General features: G+C 42.6%; 2 protein-coding genes, 1 long non-coding RNA gene and 1 other non-coding gene across 6 annotated transcripts in view; 2 read left to right on the forward strand and 2 right to left on the reverse strand.

Moving 5' to 3' along the window:
• Positions 1-506: 506 nt before the first annotated feature.
• Positions 507-1,229, reverse strand: LOC100616098 (uncharacterized). The gene is made up of 2 exons (NR_038187.1): positions 1,054-1,229; positions 507-728 (listed from the first exon to the last, which is right to left on the reverse strand). It is a non-coding gene; the product is annotated as an uncharacterized lncRNA (long non-coding RNA).
• Positions 908-11,809, forward strand: TOPORS (TOP1 binding arginine/serine rich protein, E3 ubiquitin ligase). Of its 2 annotated transcripts, none has more exons than XM_005209853.5 (3): positions 908-1,441; positions 2,742-2,936; positions 8,268-11,805. In XM_005209853.5, the coding sequence occupies exons 1-3, from the start codon at positions 1,430-1,432 to the stop codon at positions 11,181-11,183; spliced, it is 3,123 nt and encodes a 1,040-aa protein (XP_005209910.1). In that variant the 5' UTR covers positions 908-1,429; the 3' UTR covers positions 11,184-11,805. The 2 variants fall into 2 exon arrangements, with proteins under 2 accessions (XP_005209910.1, NP_001179507.2); NM_001192578.2 differs by having other exon boundaries at positions 1,048-1,099; positions 8,268-11,809.
• On the reverse strand, positions 1,091-1,157 carry MIR2469 (microRNA mir-2469). Its single transcript, NR_031008.1, has one exon. It is a non-coding gene; the product is annotated as a microRNA mir-2469 (primary transcript).
• Positions 2,847-27,907, forward strand: part of RIGI (RNA sensor RIG-I) — an 81,068-nt gene continuing 56,007 nt past the window's right edge. For both annotated transcript variants that reach the window (XM_002689480.7, XM_024996055.2), the window contains exon 1: positions 2,847-2,936. The gene's annotated coding sequence lies outside the window, so the exon portion shown is untranslated. The remainder of the gene's footprint in view (positions 2,937-27,907) is intronic.

Genomic DNA, 27,907 nt, shown 5'->3' on the forward strand with positions numbered 1-27,907 from the left:
CATTTTTAATCTGGAAAACAGAACGTAGAAAATTGTTTAGTCACATGATAGTTTTTTCTTACACTGTACTTTAGTTGATGTGAAAGTATACAACGGAATGAAATGCTGCAATAAAAATAAGTACAGAAATTACAGCACACTTTGCTTTAAAGGCTTTCTGGAGACATTTCAGAAGTATTTTAGAAACTCTAGAGCAAAAGACTGTCAGATTTACTTTGCTTTGTTATCCTTCCCCGTGTTCTTTTCCTTCAACTCTTTTTGAACTGTAGCTCGCCAGGCTCCTCTGTCCCTGGAATTCTCCAGGCAAGTTATATTGGACCGAGTTGCCGTTTCCTGCTCCATCATCAAGGATGGAACTGGTGTCTCATGCATTAGCAGACAGATTCTTTACAACTGCATCACCTAAGATCCTTGTGCTTTGTTATATGAAAACCTAAAAAAGACAAACCTCTTGGTATATGAAAAATCGAGAATTAATGGTTACTATAACGGACGGTATACAAAAGTGAATTTGGAATCATTGTATTAAAGATTTTACTTCAAATCGAGACATGTACCAGACAGAGGTAAAGAACTGTATATGCATGAAGTCAAATCCAGAGGAATTACAAATTTTCGTTCATCCCGAAGATTTTGTCTGGGTATTCCTTGCTTAGTTGTCGTCGTGCAGCTACAGTTGATGCATAGATGACGTATCCCCAGGAGAGCAATACGACCGCGAGGAGCAACTAGGAAATGCAAGAGTAGGCGTAAAAACAACCTGTGAGTGGCACGTCCTCCCGGCCCCCATCAGGTTGCCGTGCACGTTGCTAAGGTGGGGATTTTAGTGACAAACTCGAATACATGTAGTTCCGGAAGCGAGTTCACCCAGTAGCCCTTACGTAAGAAGCGGAAGACCGTGTCCTCCAGGAAGAGGCGGAGTCGAGGTTAGGGAGTGAAAGGCTTAATTCAAGAATGGATTTTAGAGTTTCTGGGCGCTGAAGATATAGGGGATCTTCCACCCGCGGGCCTCGAGCGTAGAGCCCGTGGAGGCCCGCCGAGCCCAGGACCTACCGCGGAATAAATCCGGTCTAGGGTGCGGCGACTCACTGGCTTCATGGTAAGGCGGTGGCGGTGGTCCGCGAGCACGGGCGGAAGCCGCAGGCCCTACAGTAACCTCCGGGGCGGTGGCTGCCGGGCGGCGGCAGCCATCTTTCAGCCGGGCGCCAGCGCCCGCCCACTCGCCTCCACGGGCGTTTCCCATCAGCCTGGCCGGCCTCTTCCGCCCGGAGTTGGGGGCGGGGGCGGTGTCACGTGTCCGGGGGCCTATCCCGCCTTTAGGGGAGGAAGTGAGAGAAACGAGAAAATAACGTTGGAAATGGGTTTATTTTGCCGCTGTGAGGGACAGGGTTGACTCCTCAACCGGTCTTTCAGTTGTAGAGCAGTATTAATGCGAGATAAGGTACCGTCATGTGCATTTAAAAGTTTATTTGGAAAAATAATCCACGGTTTAAGTATTACGCCGACGTCTAGCACTGAAAGAATGTTTCTAACCGGATCTGTTACCACGGTATAGGTAGTTCGTGTATTCACCTTTTAGAGTACAACCTGCTTTTGTATAACTGATGAGTAGTTGTGGGACTCCCTGTTACTGGAGCTTTTCTTAAAAGTTTTTGAGAATGCAGTGGCTTGATATCAGCTACTTTTAAGAAGAAATAACGTGGCACGAATTACCCGGCATAATGTAGCTGCCAATTAGCAAGTGCTCATCGAGCATTTGTATGCTTAGAACTGTAGCACGATCAAATACCAAGCCAAAGGATGGGGTTTGGCACGCGGGCCGTTGTATCAAGTTCAGCTCTAGAATGTTCGGGATGCTTACATTTGAAGTGAAGAATGGGACAACGGGACCGCGTTAGGCTCCAGACGTTTTGTTTCTGTAATCTCAGCTATCACCTAAACAGGGTTTTAATGCATATTTCGGAGAGCGGGTAAGGAAAAGACGTTATCTGTTTCGGGAAGATTTCAATTCCCACTGATTTTACGTCAGATGATAGTTCATCCGGACTGGAGTTGATCTCTCAAGATTGATTTGGGATTCCATTGGAATCTTGGTGGTGGTTCTTAACTTATCAGCCGAAGTCCATTTCCTTCCGGATAACTTGGTTCCTTTATCGAACACCATAGATAGTTTGAGGAACTTCTCGCAGAATTTGGCAAGGTTTAAATGAGACCACAACCCTTGTGGCTCGGCTGGTAAAGAATCCGCCTGCAATGCGGGAGACCTGGGTTCGATCCTTGGGTTGGGAAGATCCGCTGGAGAAGGGGAAGGCTGCCCACTCCAGTATTCTGGCCTGAGGAATTCCCTGGACTGTATAGTCCATGGGGTCTCGCAGAGTCCGACACGACTGAGTGACTTTAACTTTCAAATGAGACCAAGCTAGTTATTGTGTCTTCCGGGTAAGTTAGAAGCGAACTTTAAGATAGTTTGTAATCCCCTGGTATTTATTCGAGTTGACGGTACGTTAGCGATTTCGTCCTCAGGGGGTCACGTCGCTCTGCTTCCGGGAGCGGAGGCAAGTGGGGGAAGGGCTGGGCTCAGGCCGAGAGCGCTAAGGCCCGCCCTCAGCGCCGGCGTCCTGTACCGCGCATGCGTCACGCGGACGGGTGCTGTGTTTTGACGCGCTGGGGGCCGGGAAGTGGGTTTTGGTTTCTGCCCCCGCCCCCTGTCTGCCATTGGTGATGAGCGCTTTACGTCACAGGGGTCGCAGCAACCGCCGGGGTCTCCGCTGTCTCGCGAGGAGGGTGAAGCGCCCCGGCCTACTCCCGCTCCGGAGGGCCGGCGGAGAAGTCGTAGAGTTCGCCTTCGTGGATCCTGCCGTCACCGACCCAGCCTTCTGGGCCGCCGCGAACTGGCCACGAGCGCTCCAGTCCGGCCTGCGCCGGCATCCTCTGAGGTGAGTGAGGTCGGGAACAATGGGGCGCGGGGGTCGGCAGGGGGCCGGGAGAGCAGGAGCTCCAGCCTGCAGCGAGGCCCAAGGGCGAGAGAGCTGCGGTCCGGGCCTGAGGCGCCGCGGTCAGCCGGCGGGCCAGGCTCCGGGCGAGCGGCTTCTGCGGAGCACCTGTGGATCCGTGCCGGTGGGCGGGGGAGAGCTGCTTTCCGAGAGGCGCTCCCGAAAGCGCGAGCCCAGCCGCGTACTGGAAGGCGCTTGGTCTCTGGGTGGGGGGGTTGGTGGGGGGAACCTGACACAAAGCACGAAACGTTCGAGTCTTGAGTCGTGGCATCGCTGCTGCCAGAGTTGTGACCTTGGATGGCCCCCTAATCTCTGAGCATGTCTGTAAAATGGGAGTAACAGTGTTGGAGTTCGTTGTGATTATGTAATGCACGGGGTGCCTACCTTAGATCCTGGCAGGTGGCAGTTCTCAACCAAAGGAAGCGACTGTCTCTGTAACTCTTGTAGTTGTCTGTTACACCCCTTGAGCCTGTGACTTCATCCGTCGACTCAGTGCATCTCTCTTCACGGGCTACTTTGTTAGACTGGAAGGGGGCAGTACTGAGAGGAGGCAAATAGTGCTTTGCGAGGAAAAGTGAATAGAATTTTTGGTAGGTAATTTTGAAGTTAATTGAAGATAAATGCAGAAAGAGTTACCGAAGATTTAAGTTAATAACGGTGAGAGTTGGGGGTTTTGTTTGCTTTTAGTCTCTGGCTTTGAAAGCTATACAGTCAGCCAAAGCAGTCATGCTTACCTGGAAAGAGCGGCTTTAGAGGGTAATGGTTCCCAAGCAGTTCCTTTTATTGCTGGAACTGGAATTAAATTTCATTGGGTCTGGTCAGTGTTTAAATTTTTTAGGGTCTGGTTAATTGATCGTTTAAATTCTGTTTGATTTCTTGGTATTGATTAGATTGCAGTGCAGAGAGGGACACGGTTTCTTTAAGGTCACAAGAGATAAGGGCCCAGATTGTTTATAATAGTTGGGACTGTTTAGTTGATCCACCTGTGAACCCTTTTTAGCCATTTTTCTTAGATATAATAAATACGATAATGATACTAATATGAGGATCATTCGCTTGTCATCCTCCTGGGCATTTATAATCAGTTATGGGTGATGGAAATTACAGAAATTAATTTTATCTTCACATAACATGAGATACCTATTAAATTCTTACTCCCCACCAAGCACTATGCCAAGGGTTTATGTGGAATCTCTCTCTTCACACAACCACTTTTCAGGTGGATACTGTTACTTAACACATTTTAGAATTGAGAAAAATGTAAGGTTTTGAGAAATTGACTTTTCTGCAGATCACACCCCTAATAAGTGTTTTGATTCTCAGCCCTGACTTTGCGTTAGAATTAACATCACTCCATGAAAACATCACTCTGTCAAATTTTTTAAATGTGAGGTGTTTTTAAATGTCCAGTCTAAGGTCTAATTTAGATTTCCAGCCTCCCGACTCTTTTTATCAGCCTCCACCTGTCACCCCTCCCCTCAATTCTGAAGATGATACATTTTATTTAGAATTTGGGAGGCAGTTAAGGGGAAGGGTTCAGAAGAACTGATTAATCTTCTCTTCATGGGGAAATTAATTTGAAGTCCTAATTCCTAGAGTACTAGGATAGAGAAACTTTTATCATAGGGTGCTTCTAGAATCTGAAGCACTAAATCTGTCATCAGGTCTGCCTTTGCTGCCTAACCCAGAATTCTTCCAGCAAAACAAATCTTTTTTTTTTTTTTTTTTTTAATATATATTTGTTTGGCTGTGCTGGATCTTAGTTGCATTTGGGATATAGTTGGCTGGTTTGGTATTGAACCCAGGCCCCTGACTCATTGGGAGCGCAGAGTCTTAGCCCCTGGACCACCAGAGAAGTCCCCCAGACCTTCAAATCTGTCATCTTGCTGTCTCTGTTTTATGCCTTAATTTGTATTTTTGAAACAGCTTTGTTGAGATATAATTTGTATTTCATCGATAAAGTTCACTTCTTTAAAATTTATAATACAGTGGTTTTTAATGTGTTTATGGAGTATATTTCTGCAGTTATAATTGAACATTTTCATCATCCTAGAAAGAAACCTTGATAATCCCTACCCAGGCTTCCCCTACACACACCCAGCAATCACTAGTCTGCTGTTGCTGCTGCTAAGTCGCTTCAGTCGTGTCCGACTCTGTGCGACCCCATAGACGGTAGTCCACCAAGGCTCCACCGTCCCTGAGATTCTCCAGGCAAGAACACTGGAGTGCGTTGCCATTTCCTTCTCCAGTGCGTGAAAGTGAAAGTGCCCAGTCGTGTCTGAATCTTAGTGACCCCATGGACTGCAGCCCACCAGGCTCCTCCGTCCATGGGATTTTCCAGGCAAGAGTACTGGAGTGGGGTGCCATTGCCTTCTCCGAATCACTAGTCTAATTTCTGTCAGTTCTCCTGTTCTGTACATTTCATATAAAAGAGCATATAATGTGATATTTTGTGATTGATAATGAAAAGATTTGTCCATGTTGCAGCATACATCAGAACTTTGTTCCTTTTTATTGTCAAATATTCCATTACATGGATATACCACATTGTATGGGTATACCACAGGTAGAGGCAGCCTCCACCTGCCAGCACTACCACCCTCCCTTCCACCCCCAATTCTAAATATGATAAATTTTAGAATTCATCTGTTGATGAGCATTTAACACTTTTTAGCTATTAAAACACTTTTTAGCTTCCTAAGTGGCATTAGTGGTAAATGTTGGAGATTTAAGGGACGTGGGTTCTTTCCCTGGGTCAGAAAGATCCCCTGGAGGAGGGCACGGCAACCCACTCTAGTATTCTTGCTTGGAGAATCCCATGGATAGAGGAACCTGGCAGGCTACAGTCCCTTGGGTCACAGAGAGTCAGACAGAACTTAAGCAACTTAGCAACAACGGCTATTCTTTTATAAGTTTTTGTGTGGGCATGTGGTTTTGTTTCTTTTGGATAAATAGATGTGGATTGCTGGGTCATGTGGTAATTCTACTTTATTTGAATTAGCACATATTTTTAGTATTTAGTGGTGATTTCAAAAGAGTAAATCCCTTATGATTTACATTCATTGCCATTGTATGATGTTTCTCATGAATACCATTCTTTATAGCTAAAGAAACTCCTGTGTGGAAATATGAAACAGAACTAAGAATTTTTTCTTTTTACCTACTATACATTAATGTTACTCATCATTCTTTATACACTTGTGCTGAAAGGAGGACTAGAATTCCATCTTAAAAAATTTATAATTAGTGAAATTTTGTTTTATTTGAACTTGAAATTATCTAGTAATTCTCTTTAATAAATTCATTCAGGGTTATAAATCTGTGTGTGACCTGGAAATGTTTAGTAAACACCAAAATTCTGTATTCCAGAAAAACAAATTAAGGTAAACTGTATTACCTAGAAATTCTCCAGTCGTTTTAAAAGTCTAGTGATTTCTTAAATAGAGAGGCAAACTAAAGTCCAGAGTTAATGTGGATTTCTCCAGTTGACAGTTAGTTTTTGGTGAAACCTGGTCATTAGTCCAGATCTGATGCCCTCTCCACTGTTTTCCCTAATGCCCACAGAGTCTCTTAACAGTTTTTATTTTTAAAAGATTTCCCCCCCTGAGTCGGAGAATTTAAAAATATGAGAAGTAGGGGGAAATGCTGAGAAATTTATGTCATATTGTTTTCAGAGTTTAAATACGTTTGCAAAAATGCAGCTAGTATTAATATATTTATAATTCTCTTCTAGTTAAGAACAGTGGTAATTTTTGCATCCCACTGTAGAAGACAGAGGACTGGAGGTATTTGGACCCCCTTGAAGAAACTTGTTCAGCATTAACTGATTTCCTATTAAGATACAGCTCTGAGAAAGCTAAGATGTACTAGATGAGCAAGTTAATTTGAAGTCTGTGGTGAAATACTTACATTCTGCAATCACAGATTTTTGTTGTGGGTTTTATTTGTATTTTGTTAGAGCTAGATATGGCCAGTGAGTCTCTTGTTTAGAAAATTAGTTTTATTATTTGACTAGATAGCAGTTGACTGGTCATGAGACTTCCTGTGATAGAGGAGGTGGAGAAAGATGGATAATAGGCCCAGGAAAACATAGAAGAAGAAACTAACATTTAATATTTATAAAATGATTAGGATAGAAAGCAACTAAACAGGGAACAAGGCCCAGATGTAATGCAACTAGATTTCAGCTCTTGAAAATTCATTTAGTAAGTTATGGGCCAATGTAAACTGATAAATTTCAAGAAAACAACGAATTTTTAAGATTCTAGTGATCCTAGTGAGAATAGATAAGGGGAGGAGGCTGAAAGCATGATTTCAAGATACTTTGTGAGTGACTAGATTAAACAGGAAGGCGAAGAAAAGCTTCTTAGGGATATTGGAAGGAGTCAGTGATGAACTGAATAGTAACAATAATTAGAGTAACTAGTTAACATTTACTTAGCAGTTGCTGTAAGCCAGGGACTGGCCTTGAATGCTTTTACAGTTATTACATTTAATAATCTTCACTAATATCCTTTTTTGTGTTTGAAAAGAATCATCCACAGAACTGTTTGAAATAGGGGAACTTTATGGTATACAAATTTTCTCACTAAAGCTATTTTTAAAGGTACATACATAATACCACAAACAAAACAAGTAGTCCATATTGTCTGGGGTGTATGTATGAAAGATATAAAACCATACATAGAAATAACTGAGAATTGTGATATTTTGGGTTTTTGTTTTCTGGAGAAGGATGGGCTTGGGGGAGGGGCACATAAAGGGACGGTTTAAAAAATCTCAAATAACCATGAGAAAATGTAAGTTGCTAAATCTGAGTGGTGGATATTTGGCTACTTGGTATATTTTCTTTTGCACTTTTTTGTATATATCAAATTTTCCTCAAATTATCTTTTAAAAAGGAATGATGCATAGTATAGAATATTTGAGAGCTTACTATGTACCAGGCACTTTTTCTAAGACCTTTTCCTTTTTTTAAACAGCTTCACAAATCCTGTGAGGTAGGTTCTAGTATTAGTGCTCATCAGATGAAATTGAAGCATAAGGATAATAACTAGTCTATAATCACACTGGTAGTGTGGAACCAGGATATGAACCAGGAAATCTGACTTGAGAGCTTGTGCTTTAAGTACTCTATTACTATGCTACGCTGTCCCTTTATGTTACAGACATGTACTACTTTTCACTGAAGTATGTTTCAGTCATTTGCATTTTTTTCAGATTTAGTCATTTCACTTTTATCAGGTTACTGATGTATTTTTTTCCCTTTTACAGATAATGGCATCAGCCGCTAAGGAATTTAAAATGGACAACTTTTCACCTAAAGCTGGCACTAGCAAATTGCAACAGACAGTACCAGCTGATGCATCTCCCGATTCTAAGTGTCCTATATGCTTGGATAGATTTGATAATGTGTCTTACTTAGATCGCTGTTTACATAAGTTCTGTTTTCGCTGTGTACAGGAGTGGTCAAAAAACAAAGCTGAATGCCCACTGTGTAAGCAGCCCTTTGATTCTATTTTTCATTCTGTGAGGGCAGAAGATGACTTCAAGGAATATGTCCTAAGACCTTCGTACAATGGCTCTTTTGCTACTCCTGAGGTCCGACGATTCCGCTATCGCACAACTATGACAAGGGAACGAAGTGCTTCTGTTCATTCACCTAGTAGTACCGTGAATAGAAGAACAACAACTCCACCAGACAGTGGAGTATTATTTGAAGGGTTAAGCATTTCGGCAAGACCTAGAGATGGTGAAATTCCTCCATTTATGAGACAGATTTCAGTAAGAAGGCCAACTACTACAGATGAGAGATCTTTGCGGAAAATTCAAGAACAGGATATCATTAATTTTAGGCGAACTCTCTATCGTGCTGGTGCTCGAGTTAGAAATATTGAAGATGGTGGTCGCTACAGGGACATTTCAGCTGAATTTTTCCGTAGAAATCCAGCTTGCCTTCACAGATTAGTCCCCTGGTTAAAACGTGAACTGACAGTTCTCTTTGGAGCTCACGGATCTTTAGTAAATATCGTCCAGCACATCATCATGAGTAATGTTACTCGCTATGACTTGGAGAGTCAGGCATTTGTGTCTGATTTGAGGCCATTTTTGCTTAATCGGACTGAGCATTTTATACATGAATTTATCAGTTTTGCTCGCTCTCCATTTAATATGGCAGCCTTTGATCAGCATGCTAATTATGATTGCCCTGCTCCTTCATATGAAGAAGGTAGCCATTCTGATTCTTCAGTCATAACAATATCTCCCGATGAAGCTGAGACCCAAGAGCTGGATGTTAATGTAGCCACTGTTAGTCAAGCACCATGGGATGATGAGACTCCAGGACCTTCTTACTCAAGCTCAGAGCAGGTGCATGCTGCCATGTCTTCCCTTTTAAATACTTCTGACAGTTCAGATGAAGAACTTGTAACAGCAAGAGCTACATCTCAGATACAAGGAGTACAGACCAATGAGGACCTAAATAATGACAGTGATTCTTCTTCAGATAACTGTGTCATTGTTGGATTTGTTAAACCACTAGCTGAGAGGACCCCAGAACTTGTTGAACTGTCCTCTGATTCTGAGGTAGAGTTAGGTTCTTATGAGAAAATGGAGACCATGAAGACACAAGAACAAGAGCAGTCTTACAGTTCTGGTGATAGTGATGTTAGTAGATGTTCGTCTCCCCGCTCTGTCGTTGGAAAAGATGAACAAATAAATAAAGGTCGTTGTGATTCTGGTACAAAAATCAACTCAAAGAAGGAAGAGAAACGATCTATATCATTGTCCTCTCTCAGAGACCTGAGCTCATCCCTCAGAGGAGACAGAGTATATTCGCCATATACCCGCAGACACAGAAAGAGGGGAAGATCGAGAAGTTCAGATTCATATTCCCAGAGTAGAAGTGGGCATGATCAGAAGAATCGTAGAAAGCATCATGGGAAGAAAAGAATGAAAGGCAAGCGATCCAGAAGCAGGGAGAGTAGTAGACCTAGAGGTAGAAGAGATAAAAAGAGATCAAGAACCAGAGATAGCAGTTGGTCAAGAAGAAGCCAAACTCTGTCTCTAAGTAGTGAAAGCTCTAGCAGATCAAGATCTCGTAGCAGTGATCATGGTAAAAGAAGATCACGGAGCAGAAATCGAGATCGTTACTACTTGAGAAATAATTATGGCAGCAGGTATAAGTGGGAATATACTTACTATAGTAGAAATAAGGACAGGGATGGCTACGAGTCATCTTACAGGAGGAGGACTCTGTCCAGAGCTCACTATTCCAGACAATCATCAAGTCCAGAACTTAGAATTCAGTCCTTTTCTGAAAGAACAAATGCTCGGAAGAAAAACAATCACAGTGAAAGGAAGTACTACTACTATGAAAGGCATAGATCAAGGAGCCTATCTAGTAATAGATCAAAGACTGCATCTACAGGGCCTGACCGGGTGAGAAATGAAAAGCCTGGTGGGAAACGAAAATACAAAACACGGCATTTGGAGGGTACTAATGATGTTGCTCAACCATGTCATGAATTTGCTTCTAAAGTAAAGGAAGGTCATTATTCAAAATCTTCATCAAAATTGGATGGAGGCTACAAAAATGAGAGTGATAGCTTTTCAGATAGCCGGTCATCAGACAGAGAGACAAAGCACAAGAGGAGAAAAAGGAGGACCCGCAGCCTGAGTGTAGAGATAGTTTATGAAGGGAAAGCTACCGATACAACCAGACACCATAAAAAGAAAAAGAAGAAACATAAGAGGAAGCATAAGAGACACCATGGTGATAATGCTTCACATTCCCCAGTTGTGATTACCATTGACAGTGACAGTGATAAAGACTGTGAAGTAAAGGAGGATATAGAATGTGACCCTAGTGGTCCTCAAGGCCCTCTCCAAAGTGAAGTTTTGGCTCCATTTGAATCTAAAGATGTAGTTACAATAGAAGATGAATTTGGTGTCCTGAGCAAGGAGTGTGATATTACCATACTTAATAACAACTTGAATAATGCCAATAAAACTGTGGATAATATATCACCCCAGGCAGCTTCAATTGGACAAACTCTTGATGTAAGAGAAGAGAGCACTCTGGCCTCTGATTTGGAGAACCAACCCAGTACTGTCTCTTTTCAGACTGAGCCATCAAGGACATCATCATTAATGTCAGTGTCTCTTGGTAGAGACCATGATGTGTCTTAAAACTGCCAAAGCATCTCTTTGAGAATTCTGATGGTATAAAAAGAAGAAAAAAGATCAGTGTCATCTATTGCAGTCTGTTTAGAGATGACACTTGGTGAAAACTCTTTTCCCCCTTAAAAATATTTTGTGATTTTTTTTTTTTTGGTGTTAAAAATTTGTAAAAATCATTATTTGTTCAAAAAGTATGTATGTTCCACCCTCAGAGATATGCACTTTTAAGTGAAGAAAATGATATTGCTAGCAGTTTATTTAAAACTTGGGATCCTTTTTAAATAAAAAATAAAAATTTTAGAAGTTATTTCGTAAAGCCATATGGTATTGACATATTTTTAAAGTAGCCAATGAGTATTTTTGAATTTCTTTTTGAGAGTTATTCTGGAAATGTGTTATAAGCTAGAAGAATCCCTTTGGACAGTCTTTATTTTTCTTCTTAAAAATTTATATGATTCAAAACCATTTCTTCAGGTTAAATTGAGGCATTTTAATCTGCACAGCTTATCTTGACATCTGCCAAAAGAAAAATTTAAATATTTCCTTTATATACTTGTTTATCTGGACTGCCAGTAAAGCAAATGTGTATTCAACAAAAGAAAAAAAATAAAACAGTAACACTTTAAAACAATCCATAAATTTTTTTATGCAGTATTTTTTTTAAATCATTTTAGTGGAGCTAAAATCTTGTAAATAGTTAAGGCTATCCTTGTGTTATAAATACTGAATTTCACAGTTTTAATGTGAACTGCATTTAACCTCAAACAGTTTTAATGATTATTTTAGTTTTTTAATCTGATTATGAAGAGTATCTTTCTTGTTTTCTGTCTTCAGCAAAGTGCAGTTACAGCTTACTAAAAACAAAACCCTTCTCTGACTTCTTTTACTTAAATAGTTCTTTTATACAAAAGAGGGCTGTGTTTGTGTTCTTCTGTTTCAGAGGTGATAAAAACTGCTCGATATTGGTAGCCTGATTGATGTAGGATTGATTGCCAATGAACAGTGGAACTTGGATTAGGTCTAAATTTAGGTGTCACTTTGTCTGGCTGCAATGTTCGTTCATTGTTCAACAGAAATTAGAATGCCTGCTGTGTGGCACGTTCTGTTTTAGGTTTTTAGAGATTCGGTGACAGAACAAAGCAGGTATGTTCCCTGTCCTCATGGGACATTTATGTATATGTATTTATGAATATTACAGACTATAAGTTCTCTCGAGAGTATAATTTTCTGTAAGAGCGTACAGTGGGGGCCTAATCTTAGGTGGAAGTGATGGTTGAGACAAGTAGCTATTAAGCAGGAGCAGAGTTGTTAGTAAAGGAGATGTACAGAAATCCAGGGGTGAAAAGGAGTCTGGTATATTCCGGGAACTAAAGTCAGGTTTCGTTAAGGGACAAGAGTGTGGGACCAAGCTTTGTAGTCTGTGTTTAGCCTACGGGCAGTAGGAAACTGGTTTAAAGTGACGAAAATCTAAAGTTGATATTGACAATTTTGGTAAGCTCAGACATTGAGAAGTTGTGGGATGATTATAGTTAATCAAGAAATATACTTTGAAATTATGAAATGACTAGTTTTTCTGAAGTATGTAAGAGTGCGGAAAAATGTAAGAGTGCTGTTTTATTGCACATTCTGCTTTTGCATAGTATTTTAATGAAAAAGCTCAAAGCACTAGTGAAAAGCCATCTTCATACATGGCTCCATTACATCATTCTAAGTGTTCCAGCCCCAAATTTCCAAGTCTTTGATTCTTTTTTCTCCTTCAGCCTTCTCATCCAATCAGTAAATCCTGGTTATTAGATATTTTTCTAATATTTCTAATGTGTCTGTACCATCATCCAGTCTAGACAGCCATGATCTCTTCACTTGTGCTACCATAATGGGTCTGCCTGCATCCACTATTTGCCTCCATCGTTTCTTGATATAGCTTTCAAAAGACCTTTACAAACATTTTTTATCCTTTCATTCTACTTAAAATCCTTCAGTAGCTTCCTGTTATTCTTAGGATATTTATTAAAAGGAAACAAAAGTCCAAAATAATATGAATTACAAACACCTGCTTAATTAGAGACTCTAGTCCATCTTCAGCTTTTCTCTCACTTCATTTGTGCCTGGGCCTCACTGACATGCTTTGGGTCTGTGTGCATGGTGCTCCCCACTAATTCACAGCCTTCATGCATAGCATTTTTCTTCTACTGGAAACTAAACTCTGTAGCTAAACTGGGTTAGTGTTAATATGCCCTTCCACTCCATTCCTGTCAATCATTTGCTCTTTAACAACCCTGGATTCCTTTAGAGCATGCATCACTGGTTGCAATTGGTTACTAATGTCCTCTTTCTCACCGCTTCCCTTGTGGCTCAGCTCGTAAAGAATCCACCTGCAGTGCAGGAGACCTGGGTTCGATACCTCGGTTGGGAAAATCCCTGGAGAAGGGAAAGGCTACCCATTCCAGTATTCTGGCTTGGAGAATTCCATGGACTGTATAGTCCATGGGGTTGCCGAGAGTCAGACACGACTGAGTGACTTTGACTTTTTTTCTCTCTCACCAGTCTGAAAGTTCTTTGGCAACTCTGTGTGTTCTGCTGTATTCCTTCTCTTTCACATAAGATATGCTTAAAACCCTTACTGGGTGGAGGTACAGGTGCTAGAGATTTTAAAAATTGCCTGAGACCTGCTTCCATGAAGCTACATAATAAACTTTCAACCAAACATTACATTCACTTAGCTTATTCATCCAAATCTATTGTCAATGAGTCATTTTCTTTTACCTCAGGATTTTAGTTTTTGTGACTTATTTGTGTAAAGGAAATGCAAGCATTTGTGCTTGTACTTATCCTCTGATAAACAGGAAAACTTAACTGCTTCTTAGTCTAAGTAGTTAAATTCAGCCTTAGCTCTTGGGGAAGGTAATCCAAGGGCTTTCCTAACCCATCTAGTCTGTAATAACAAAGGGTGGTGTGTACAAAGGGGAGAGGGTTTATACAAGGCCATTTGATGGCCTCTGCTTATTGGGAATTATTCTTCCATCATGGAGAATAATTTCAGTCCCCTCTAGCATAGGCTGTGGACACTTAAGCTAGCTGGTAATGTGTCTGTGAACTTGGAAAGTTTTTTTCAGAAGGTGCTTTTGGGTGCTGGAAACCACCACCACCCATTGTCCCTACCAGTGATGTCAGGGGATGAGAAATGGGAAGGGGTTCTTCACAGAAAACAGATTTCATCAGTATTCAGAGCATGGATCCATTTCTAACATTAAGCTAAATAGACCTTTGTACTACTGAAATGGTGACTGATTAATTACTATGATAATACAGAGACCAGAATTTGTATAGGTCTGTCTGGTGATTGGTGCCTTTAGGAAAACCCACTTGGGCATCTGAATCATAATCATTATGTAACCTACCCTCAAATGGTTCAGAAAAAAAATATAGTTGGAGAGGAATAATGATAAATTGTGGCAAAATTTAAAAATTGGTGAACGAGGGTAAAATACAGGAATTCTCTGTACCTTTTTTTTTGGTAATTTTTATATAAGGATGAAGTAATTTCAAAACAAAAGTGCCTCCAGGCCTTCAGGGCTGCCTGCATATGAGAATATATTAGTTAACAGCCTTGAATATTTTCCAAAAGGGGGCAAAAATGATAAAGGAAATTAACTATTAAAGCCATTTTCTCTTCAGGAAAATAGAACTCATTAGACCGTTTATAAGGCTAGACCTGTTGAGGATGAGGGTCTTGCCTGAGATACACAGTTAACTACTCTTGGTTCTGTGCTCAGAAGCAAGCTTGTGAGGGTATAAAACCAAAGGAGAGTTTGCTTAATTTTTAAAATTTTGAATGGGAGGGAGACAAGATTTTGGGGAAGGAGCTCCCAGAAGGAAATGCCAGCCCACTCCAGTATTCTTGCCTGGAGAATTCTATGGACACAGGAGCCTGGCAGTTTATAGTCCATGGGGTCGCAGAGGCAAGACACAACTGGGGACGTGCACACATACTCCTAGAATAGGAAGAGTTGAGAATAAAGGAGAGGGACAGCTGGCGAAGCAAAATGGAGAGGGGTGGTTGCAGAGCGGAGGTACATGAGCTAGCAGCAGCAGAAGGAAGTAAAAATGCACAGAGACATTGGTGGGTAGATGGTTATGATGAAGTAGTTCATTACCTAAAGCCTCTCTTCCCCCATGAAGTAGGAAGCAGTGCCATCCTCTGAGAAAGATGGATGGTCAATAGGATTGGGCTTCAGGAGAGGAGTGGAAAAATGCTTTTTAAGGGGTGTGAAGGGATTAGCCACAAATTGCTGGTGAATGTTGAGGCATGGTGATAATGGAATGTCTATGGGGCCCTGAAACTTGTGGTTTTGCTCTGGTAGCATTCAACAGTATGGAAATAGAAGCAGAAATTAAAGTTGGACATGGAGTATGCATTCAGTGTTTATACAGCAAATGAACAAATGGATTTATCTACAGTTAAAGTATCGCTGAATGTAAGTAGCAAAAGAAAGGGTGGGCTAGGGGGCTGAGTGAGATAAGTGTAGTTAAATTTGTGTATTCTGGCATCTGGGCTGGGTAGGGAAGGAAGTGAAGCTATGAGATGACTGTTAGAGAATTGATTGTCAAGGGATTCATTTTCCAGTGAGGTTCAAGTATGTATATGTGGGGTTATGCCTTTTTCAGAAGACTGAAAAATGTTTTAGAGAATGCCTAATTCTAGCCATGATTTAAAGTAACCAACGTGACTGGAGGTGAAGGTGATTGGATTTGAGGACAGTGATCTGTGAGGCTATTGTCTACATGGAGGAACACTGGGTGATGCTGGGATATAACCGGATGGAGAAGAAAACAATATTAATTACATCTTGTCCTTTAAACTACACTCATTTCTGCTGCAGCAGCTGACTCTTGCACCGGAGGTAACCAAACCTTGGGAGATGATTAATTTCCTTATTTTGAGTTTTCAGTCAATAACTGAATCTTTTAGGTGTTGGGAAACAGTAAGTGGTATCAGATCACATCAGATCAGTCGCTCAGTCGTGTCCGACTCTTTGCGACCCCATGAATCGCAGCTCGCCAGGCCTCCCTGTCCATCACCAACTCCCAGAGTTTATTGAGACTCACGTCCATCGAGTCAGTGATGCCATCCAGCCATCTCATCCTCGGTCATCCCCCTCTCCTCTTGACCCCAATCCCTCCCAGCATCAGAGTCTTTTCCAATGAGTCATCTCTTCGCATGAGGTGGTCAAAGTACTGGAGTTTCAGCTTTAGCATCATTCCTTCCAAAGAAATCCCAGGGCTGATCTTCAGAATGGACTGGTTGGATCTCCTTGCAGTCCAAGGGACTCTCAAGAGTTCTCCAACACCACAGTTCAAAAGCATCAATTCTTCAGCGCTCAGCCTTCTTCACAGTCCAACTCTCACATCCATACATGACCACAGGAAAAACCATAGCCTTGACTAGATGAACCTTTGATGGCAAAGTAATGTCTCTGCTTTTGAATATGCTATCTAGGTTGGTCATAACTTTCCTTCCAAGGAGTAAGCGTCTTACTTTCATGGCTGCAGTCACCATCTGTAGTGATTTTGGAGCCCAGAAAAATACAGTCTGACACTGTTTCCACTGTTTCCCCATCTATTTCCCATGAAGTGATGGGACCAGATGCCATGATCTTCATTTTCTGAATGTTGAGCTTTAAGCCAACTTTTTCACTCTCCACTTTCACTTCCATCAAGAGGCTTTTTAGTTCCTCTTCACTTTCTGCCATAAGGGTGGTGTCATCTGCATATCTGAGGTTATTGATATTTCTCCCGGCAATCTTGATTCCAATTTGTGTTTCTTCCAGTCCAGCGTTTCTCATGATGTACTCTGCATAGAAGTTAAATAAGCAGGGTGACAATATACAGCCTTGACGAACTCCTTTTCCTATTTGGAACCAGTCTGTTGTTCCATGTCCAGTTCTAACTGTTGCTTCCTGACCTGCATACAAATTTCTCAAGAGGCAGATCAGGTGGTCTGGTATTCCCATCTCTTTCAGAATTTTCCACAGTTTATTGTGATCCACACAGTCAAAGGCTTTGGCATAGTCAATAAAGCAGAAATAGATGTTTTTCTGGAACTCTCTTGCTTTCCCTATGATCCAGCGGATGTTGGTAATTTGATCTCTGGTTCCTCTGCCTTTTCTAAAACCGGCTTGAACATCAGGAAGTTCACGGTTCACATACTGCTGAAGCCTGGCTTGGAGAATTTTGAGCATTACTTTACTAGCGTGTGAGATGAGTGCAATTGTGCGGTAGTTTGAGCATTCTTTGGCATTGCCTTTCGTTGGGATTGGAACAAAAACTGCCCTTTTCCAGTCCTGTGGCCACTGCTGAGTTTTCCAAATTTGCTGGCATATTGAGTGCAGCACTTTGACAGCATCATCTTTCAGGATTTCAAATAGCTGCACTGGAATTCTATCACCTCCACTAGCTTTGTTCGTAGTGATGCTTTCTAAGGCCCACTTGACATCACATTCCAGAATGTCTGGCTCTAGGTCAGTGATCACACCATCATGATTATCTGCGTCGTGAAGATATTTTTTGTACAGTTCTGTGTATTCTTGCCATCTCTTCTTAATATCTTCTGCTTCTGTTAGGTCCATACCATTTCTGTCCTTTATCAAGCCCATCTTTGCATGAAATGTTCCTTTGGTATCTGATTTTCTTGAAGAGATCTCTAGTCTTTCCCATTCTGTTGTTTTCCTCTATTTCTTTGCATTGATTGCTGAAGAAGGCTTTCTTATCTCTTCTTGCTATTCTTTGGAACTCTGCATTCAGATGTTTATATCTTTGCTTTTCTCCTTTGCTTTTCGCTTCTCTTCTTTTCACAGCTATTTGTAAGGCCTCCCCAGATGGCCATTTTGCTTTTTTGCACTTCTTTTCCATGGGGATGGTCTTGATCCCTGTCTCCTGTACAATGTCACGAACCTCATTCCATAGTTCATCAGGCACTCTATCAGATCTAGGCCCTTAAATCTATTTCTCACTTCCACTGTATAATCATAAGGGATTTGATTTAGGTCATACCTGAATGGTCTAGTGGTTTTCCCTACTTTCTTCAATTTAAGTCTGAATTTGGCAATAAGGAGTTCATGATCTGAGCCACAGTCAGCTCCTGGTCTTGTTTTTGCTGACTGTATAGAGCTTCTCCATCTTTGGCTGCAAAGAATATAATCAGTCTGATTTTGGTGTTGACCATCTGGTGATATCTATGTATAGAGTCTTCTCTTGTGTTGTTGGAAGAGGGTGTTTGTTATGACCAGTGCATTTTCTTGGCAAAACTCGATTAGTCTTTGCCCTGCTTCATTCCATATTCCAAGGCCAAATTTGCCTGTTACTCCAGGTGTTTCTTGACTTCATACTTTTGCATTCCAGTCCCCTATAATGAAAAGGACATCTTTTTTGGGTGTTAGTTCTAAAAGGTCTTGTAGGTCTTCATAGAACCATTCAACTTCAGCTTCTTCAGCGTTACTGGTTGGGGCATAGACTTGGATTACTGTGATATTGAATGGTTTGCCTTGGAAACAAACAAAGATCATTCTGTCGTTTTTGAGATTGCATCCAAGTACTGCATTTCGGACTCTTTTGTTGACCATGATGGCCACTCCATTTCTTCTGAGGGATTCCTGCCCGCAGTAGTAGATATAATGGTCATCTGAGTTAAATTCACCCATTCCAGTCCATTTGAGTTCACTGATTCCTAGAATGTCGACATTCACTCTTGCCATCTCTTGTTTGACCACTTCCAATTTGCCTTGATTCATGGACCTGACATTCCAGGTTCCTATGCAATATTGCTCTTTACAGCATCGGACCTTGCTTCTATCACCAGTCCCATCCACAGCTGGGCATTCTTTTTGCTTTGGCTCCATCCCTTCATTCTTTCTGCAATTATTTCTCCACTGATCTCCAGAAGCATATTGGGCACCTACTGACCTGGGGAGTTTCTCTTTCAGTATCCTATCATTTTCCCTTTTCATACTGTTCATGGGGTTCTCAAGGCAAGAATACTGAAGTTTTTTGCCATTCCCTTCTCCAATGGACCACATTCTGTCAGATCTCTCCACCATGACTTGCCCATCTTGGGTTGCCCCAAGGGCATGGCTTAGTTTCATTGAGTTAGACAAGGCTGTGGTCCTAGTGTGATTAGATTGACTAGTTTTCTGTGAGTATGGTTTCAGTGTGTCTGCCCTCTGATGCCCTCTTGCAACACCTACCGTCTTACTTGGGTTTCTCTTACCTTGGGTGTGGGGTATCTCTTCATGGCTGCTCCAGCAAAGCGCAGCCATTGCTCCTTACCTTGGACGAGGGGTATCTCCTCACCGCTGCCCTTCCTGACCTTCAACGTGGGATAGCTCCTCTAGGCCCTCCTGCGCCCACGCAGCCACGGGTCCTTGGACGTGGGGTTGGTCCTCCTGGCCACCGCCCCTGGCTTCGGACATGGGGTTGCTCCTCCCGGCTGCCGCCCCTGACCTCGGATGTGGGGTAACTCCTCTCGTTGCCGCCCCTGACCTTGGACGCTGGGTAGCTCCTCTCAGCCGCCCCCCCCCCCCCGACCCCCCCAACCTCGGACGCGGGGTAGCTCCTCTCAGCCGTTCCTGCGCCGTCGCAGTCTGGCACTCGGCCCCTGCCCCTGACCTCGGACGTGGGGTAACTCCTCTTGGCCACCGCCCTTCGGGCATGGGGTCCTCCTGGCTTCTGCCCCTGACCTCGGACGTGGGGTAGGTCCTCTCGGCTGCGCTTAGCGTGCCGGTTGCACCAGCCTGCGCTTAGCGCGCTGGTCGCAGTAAGTGGTATATGGGTGTTTTAAAAAGTACAGTAATGTTCAGTGTTACAACGTCACAGAAATTAGGAAATTTTTTCCTACTTTACTTGGGGGATGAGAAGTACCATTGGATCTGTACCTGAGAAAAGCAGGAGGTAAGAGAAAGAGAATTCAACTTAGACCAAGGTCTGAGTCCAAATTCACCCCAGTAGAAACTGTGGCTGTGATGTTTGCTAGAACGCTAGTTGTATGCTTTCATAGGGACATGGGACAAAATTAAAGCCTCCAGTATTTGCCTGGAGTAGGCTGGCTTCTGTTTCCCTGCAAGGTTGTCTGTACTTCAAATAGGTAACAGTTCTCTCCTAGGCAGGAGGCTATGTCTCTGCTTTCCTATCTGCAAAATTCGTTTCTTCATCAGATACTGTGTACCTCTCGTCCAAGATTATGCTAAGTGCTAGGGTAATAAGGATGAAAAAGATGGTACTGAGAAGAATTTCGGGCTTCCCTGGTGGCTCAGACAGTAAAGAATCCACCTGCAATGCGGGGGATCTGGGTTCCATCTCTGGGTTGGGAAGACAAGAGTTTTAAAGAAAGTGGGAATGGAACAATCAAGTTGTTAAAAAAAAAAAACTAGAAATAATGAAGAAGGTTTAGAGTAGGGAGAATCTCAGTAAAAAAAAATTTGAGAACTCCCCTGGTGGTCCAGTGGTTGGAAATCCGTGCTTCCAATGCAAGGAGTGTGGTTCGATCTTTGGTCAGGGAACTAAGATTCCTCATGCCTCTCATTTGGAAAACCAGCCCAGTATGTCTTCTTTTCAAACTGAGCTATCAATCAAGGCTGCTGCCATCTCCAAGGACATCACTAATGTCAGTGTCTCTTGGGGTGGCCAAAAAAAAATGTTTGAGAAGCTCTTTGCAGCAGTTCAATCAAAAGGACCTGTAGGACAGCAGTAACCCAGAGGAGAGGCTGGAGTCAATAGATTTCTGAGGTAGAACAGACAAGATGTGGGCAGCATTTCAATGAGGCTGGGCTGTGAGGGATAGGGAAGAGTCTGGTAGGACCAGGTATTTTTTTTTTTTTTTTCCATGTGAGAGAGAATACTGACAATATTCAAGGTAAGAAATAGGAATTAGCGACAGTTGTGGGAGAAAAACGAGTTCAGTTTGAGATGTTTGAGTTGCCTAGAGCTATGCTATCCAATAAACTCACCACTGGCTACATGTGGGTATTGACCACTTGAAATGTGATTAGTAAAACTGAGGGACTTTTGAATTTCCCTGGTGGTCGTCCAGTGCAGGGAGGGGACATAGGTTTGATCCCTGGTCCAGAAAGATTTCACATGCCACAGGGCAACTAAACCTGTGTGCCACAACTACTGGGCATGCGTGCTGCAGCTACTGTAACCCGTGCGCCTAAAGCCCATGCTTGGCACTCTGCAACAAGAGAAGCCACCGCAGTGAGAAGCCCGGGCACCACAGCTAGAGAGTGGCCCCCGCTCTCTGAAACTAGAGAAGGCCCACTTGAAGACCCTGGAGCAGCAACGAAGACCCAGAGCAGCCAAAAATAAATAATAAGTCAAAAAACTAGAGAACTTTTGAATTTTCTTTAGTAGTCACACAAGGCTTAAGGCTATCATATTGGCCAGTACAAGTAGAAAGCATGTCCACAAAAATTCTTTGCACAACATGGAATAGAGGCTACCTATGCAGATGAAGAAAGCCTTCTTCAGCGATCAATGCAAAGAAATAGAAAACAACAGAATGGGAAAGACTAGAGATCTCTTCAAGAAAATCAAGATACCAAGGGAACATTTCATGCAAATATGAGCTTGATAAAGGATAGAAATGGTATGGACCTAACAGAAGCAGAAGATATTAAGAAGAGATGGCAAGAATACACAGAAGAACTGTACAAAAAAGATCTTCACGACCCAGATAATCACGATGGTGTGATCACTGACCTAGAGCCAGACATCCTGGAATGTGAAGTCAAGTGGGCCTTAGGAAGCATCACTACGAACAAAGCTAGTGGAGGTGATGGAATTCCAGTGGAGCTATTCCAAATCCTGAAAGATGATGCTGTGAAAGTGCTGCACTCAATATGTCAGCAAATTTGGAAAACAGCAGTGGCCACAGGACTGGAAAAGGTCAGTTTTCATTCCAATCCCAAAGAAAGGCAATGCCCAAGAATGCTCAAACTACCACACAATTGCACTCATCTCACACGCTAGTAAAGTAATGCTCAAAATTCTCCAAGCCAGGCTTCAGCAGTATGTGAACCATGAACTTCCTGATGTTCAAGCTGGTTTTAGAAAAGGCAGAGGAACCAGAGATCAAATTACCAACATCCGCTGGATCATAGGGAAAGCAAGAGAGTTCCAGAAAAACATCTATTTCTGCTTTATTGACTATGCCAAAGCCTTTGACTGTGTGGATCACAATAAACTATGGAAAATTCTGAAAGAGATGGGAATACCAGACCACCTGATCTGCCTCTTGAGAAATTTGTATGCAGGTCAGGAAGCAACAGTTAGAACTGGACATGGAACAACAGACTGGTTCCAAATAGGAAAAGGAGTTCGTCAAGGCTGTATATTGTTACCCTGTTTATTTAACTTATATGCAGAGTACATCATGAGAAACGCTGGACTGGAAGAAACACAAACGAATCAAGATTGCCGGGAGAAATATCAATAACCTCAGATATGCAGATGACACCACCCTTATGGCAGAAAGTGAAGAGGAACTCAAAAGCCTCTTGATGAAAGTGAAAGTGGAGAGTGAAAAAGTTGGTTTAAAGCTCAACATTCAGAAAATGAAGATCATGGCATCCGGTCCCACCACTTCATGGGAAATAGATGGGAAAACAGTGTAAACAGTGTCAGACTTTATTTTTCTGGGCTCCAAAATCACTACAGATGGTGACTGCAGCCATGAAATTAAAAGACACTTACTCCTTGGAAGGAAAGTTATGACCAACCTAGATAGCATATTGAAAAGCAGAGATATTACTTTGCCAACAAAGGTTCATCTAGTCAAGGCTATGGTTTTTCCTGTGGTCATGTATGGATGTGAGAGTTGGACTGTGAAGAAGGCTGAGCGCTGAAGAATTGATGCTTTTGAACTGTGGTGTTGGAGAAGACTCTTGAGAGTCCCTTGGGCTGCAAGATCCAACCAGTCCATTCTGAAGGAGATCAGCCCTGGGATTTCTTTGGAAGGAATGATGCTAAAGCTGAAACTCCAGTACTTTGGCCACCTCATGTGAAGAGTTGACTCATTGGAAAAGACCCTGATGCTGGGAGGGATTGGGGGCAGGAGGAGAAGGGGACGACAGAGGATGAGATGGCTGGATGGCCATCACTGACTTGATGGATGTAGTCTCAGTGAACTCTGGGAGTTGGTGATGGACAGGAAGGCCTGGCGTGCTGCGATTCATGGGGTCACAAAGAGTCGGACACGACTGAGCGACTGATCTGATCTGATCTGATGCAGATGAAGATTTCCAGTGGGTAGCTGGAAGTAGGAGTGTGCATCTTGGAAGAACAACTGGGGCTAGAGACAGGATTGAAGAGTCACTGGTAATAGAGTAGTAATGAGGCTGTGGGGATGGATGAGACCTCCCAGAGAGGAGAGGCAGAGCAAGAAGAGAGATCAGTGAGAAATCTAGAGAATACAACCTAAAGTTCAGTTCAGGTGCTCAGTCATGTTCAACTCTTGGCGACCCCATGGACTGAAGCACACCAGGCCTCCCTGTCCACCAACTCCCTGAGTTTACTCAAACATGTCCATTGAGTCAGTGATGCCATCCAACCATCTCATCCTCTGTAGGCCCCTTCTCCTCCCGCCTTCAATCTTTCCCAGCATCAGGGTCTTTTCAAATGAGTCAGTTCTTTGCATTATGTGGCCAAAGTATTGGAGAATACACCCTAAAGGAGGCTGATAAAAGGAGATGCTTTCCAAAGAGACTAAGAAGTGTTTCCTCTAGTTTCGTATAGTTTCTTTGTTTCCAATTTTATCTGGTACCCCCTGTGACAAATAAATACAGTGTCCTACACACGGTACAACACAAGAAGTGTCTTTTATTTTCAAGTTCTTGAGAGTACCTCACTGTACCTTCATGTGATCATTATATCAGATACTACTGCTCTGGGTAGATCAAGTTAGAATGCCTCTGAGGATATCTAATATGACTTAGACAGAATTCAGGACTAGGAGTGACCATCTTTTGACCTTACTAAGTCACCCTTTGCTACACTTTCCTTCATACCCAGCTATGATTTTCTGGATTATACTTAAATCAATTCATTGCAATACCCTCCAACTTTCTGTCCTCATTCATATCATTTAGGGGTTGGCAGTTGTTTCCTGTAAAGGGTCAAATAGTAAATATTTTCAGCTTTAGGGGCCACATGTAGTCTCTGTTGTATAGTTTTTAATAGTATGATCTATAGTTTTTTCCTATAGCACTTTAAAAATGTTATAGCATTTTTTAGCTTGCAGCCTGTAAAAACCAAGCCACATGCTAGATTTGTCCTGCAAGTAATAATAGCTTATTAACCTGTTATCTAGCAAGATCTCAATCTGGGTGAACCCATCTCTAGACTTGTCCCTACATACATCCTGCTAAGTGTTCCTGAAGGAAATCGATAACCCTATAGATTGTTAACATAAAACCAGTCACCAGCCCAAACTTCGTATGATACACATTCAGTTCAGTTCAGTTGTTCAGTCGTGTCCAACTCTTTGCTATTCCATGGACTGCAGCATGCCAGGCTTCCCTGTCCATCACCAACTCCCGGAGCTTGCTGAAATTCATTTCCATCGAATTGGTGATGCCATCCAACCATCTCATCCTTTGATTGTCTCCTTCTCCTCCCGCCTTCAGTCTTTCCCAGCATCAGGGTCTTTTTCCAGTGAATCTGTTCTTTGTATCATGTGGCCAAAGTATTGGAGCTTCAGCTTCAGCGTCAGTCCTTCCAATGAATATTCAGGACTGATTTCCTTTAGGATTGACTGGTTTGATCTCCTTGAAGTCCAAGGGACTCTCAAGAGCCTTCTCCAACACCACAGTTTGAAAACATCAATTCTTTGGCACTCAGCTTTCTTTATAGTCCAACTCTCACATCCATACATGACTACCGGAAAAACCATAGCTTTGACTAGACAGACTTGTTGGCAAAGTAATGTTTCTGATTTTTAATATGCTGTCTAGGTTGGCCATAACTTTTCTTCCAAGGAGCAAGCATCTTTTAATTTAATGGCTGCAATCACCATCATCTGCAGTGATTTTGCAACCCAAGAAAAGAAAGTCTGTCACTGTTTCCATTGTGTCCCGATCTATTTGCCATGAAGTGATGGGACTGGATGCCATAATCTTAGTTTTCTGAATGTTGAGTTTTAAACCAGCTTTTTCACTCTCCTCTTTCACTTTCACTAAGAGGCTCTGTAGTTCCTCTTTGTTTTCTACCATAAGGGTGGTGTCATCTCCATATCTGAGCTTATGGATACTTCTCCCGGCAATCTTGATTTAAGCAGGGTGACAGTATACAGCCTTGACTTACTCCTTTCCCAATTTGCAACCAGTCCATTCCTTGTCTGGTTCTAACTGTTGCTTCTTGACCTGCATACAGATTTCTCAAGAGGCAGGTAAGGTGGTCTGATATTCCCATCTCTTGAAGAATTTACCACAGTTTGTTGTTATCCACATGGTCAAAGGCTTTAGTGTAGTCAATGAAGCAGATGTTTTTCTGGAACTCTCTTGCTTTTTTGATGATCCAACAGATGGCAATTTGATCTCGGTTCCTCTGCCTTTTCTAAAACCATCTTGAACATCTCAAAGTTCTCGGTTCACATATTGTTGAAACCTAGCTCGGAGAATTTGAAAGCCTAGCATGTCTCCCAAAGAACGGCAATGCCAAAGAAGTTTCAAACTACCACACAGTAGCACTCGTCTCACACACTAGCAAAGTAATGCTCCAAATTCTCCAAGCCAGGCTCCAACAGTACATGAACCAAGAACTTCCAGATGATACACATTAGTGGACAAGTTTATTATTCTTCCTCATTGATACAATGGATATTTCTTACCTTTTCCTCCTCAAACCTTCTATTTCTCTCCCAACACTCCATATTGACTGGGCAGTTCTGGTCAGTGCTAAGCTCAGGCCAAAAAAAAAAAAAAAAAAAAAAACCTCTAGCACATTATTATCAAAATGTATTAAAAATGATAACCTCTAGCACATTATTAGAGACACTGCCTGCCTACTTGGTCTTGACTGGCTTTCTCATGTGTCCAGTTAACTGGTGGGTCTGCTGACCTAGGCTGGCCTCAGCTAGGATTACAGGGTACTTTCCAGGTGGTCATTTATCTTGTAGCACATTAGCCTGAGCTTGTTCATATCATGGTCACAGGGCTCCAAGAGAGAGCGGAAGCTTGAAACCCGACTCAGTATTGACACACTGTCATTTCCTCATTCAAAGTCGTAATTCCAAGCAGACTTAAGGGGCTGAAAAAGTGACTCTACTGTTGATGAGGGGAACTGCAGTTACCTGCTGCTGCTGCTGCTGCAGTTAAGTCGCTTCAGTCGTGTCCGACTCTGTGCGACCCCATAGATGGCAGCCCACCAGGCTCCGCTGTCCCTGGGATTCTCCTGGCAAGAACACTGGGGTGCAGGTTGTAAATACTGAGAAAAGTGACTTGGGATCTTTGCTATCAACCTGTGATAGCACTCATCTTTGCCCTCAGTGAAGTAAGTCCTCTTTCTCTTGGCCTCTGTTCTCAGACTCACATGCATCAGAATCACTGGGAGAGTTTGTTAAAACATAGATTGCTGGGCTCCACCCACACAGTTTATGATTCAGAAGGTCTGGGATGCCAAGAAATGTGTTTTTCTCATGAGTCTCTGGGTGGTTCCGCTGCTACTGGCCTGCACACCAGTTTGAGAACCACTAATTGAGGCTCATCCCTCCCTGTGTGCTCTGGGTTTCACTTCCGTTCACTTTAATAACAACTTTGATTTTGCAGTTCTCCTCCTTTTCCCTTATCTCTGATTTTGCTATCTAGACTGAGGTCTGTGGCCCACCAACGTCAGCATCACCCGGGAGCTTATTAGGAATGCAGAGTCTCAGGTACACTGGATTAGAATCTGTACTTTTGTCAGGATGATTCGTGCACACATTGATGTTTGAGAAGCACCACCTGTGGGTTGTCCTCGTCAGCAAATGAGCGAGCCTGTTCTTGATCTCCTCCTCCAAGCTCGCCTCTCTTCCAGCGTCCATGTTAGCAGATGGCACCCCGACTCTTGCAGCTGCTCAGGGGAAACCAACGGGCATTCTCCTTGACTCCACGTATCCTTCATCCAGTCCGTCAGCAAATTGTCATGGGGGTTTTAAGGTTACACATCCAGCAACTTCAGCACTGCTACTGCTTTGACCCTAGTTCAAGACTCCATTCTCTCTCACTGGGACCAGTGCTGTCGCTTCTTACCAGGCCGCTGCTCCCACCTTCCCCCTTGCAGTTTGTTTTCTGTTCTCCCACTCAAAATCCTGCATTAGTTGCCTAGTGTACTAAGGATTGAAATCGTCCTTGTCTTCTTTCAGGCCTTATGTGAACTGCCTTGGCCACCTCTCTCTCCCCTCTCTTTTCCCAGTCCATCCCACTCCCACAGCCCTGCTTACCTTTTTTTTTTTTTTTTTCCTGCAGACTCAGTTTATTACCACCTTCCAGACTTTGCAGTTTCTCTTCCTTTTGAGTAGAATGCTCTTCACCCAGCTGGCGTGTTCTCACTTGATATGAATCTTCCCTGATCAATTCGTGTAGCATAAGCAGCCCCCATTTACTCTTTATTCCCTTATCCTGCTTTATTCTGCTCACTGCTCTTACCTGACATCTAGTTGCTTGTCCGCCTCCCACACTAGAATGTCGTAAGGTCTAAATGTACCTTCT

The sequence above is a fragment of the Bos taurus genome, chromosome 8 (genome assembly GCF_002263795.3).
Source record: "Bos taurus isolate L1 Dominette 01449 registration number 42190680 breed Hereford chromosome 8, ARS-UCD2.0, whole genome shotgun sequence".
Taxonomy (NCBI): domain Eukaryota; kingdom Metazoa; phylum Chordata; class Mammalia; order Artiodactyla; family Bovidae; genus Bos; species Bos taurus.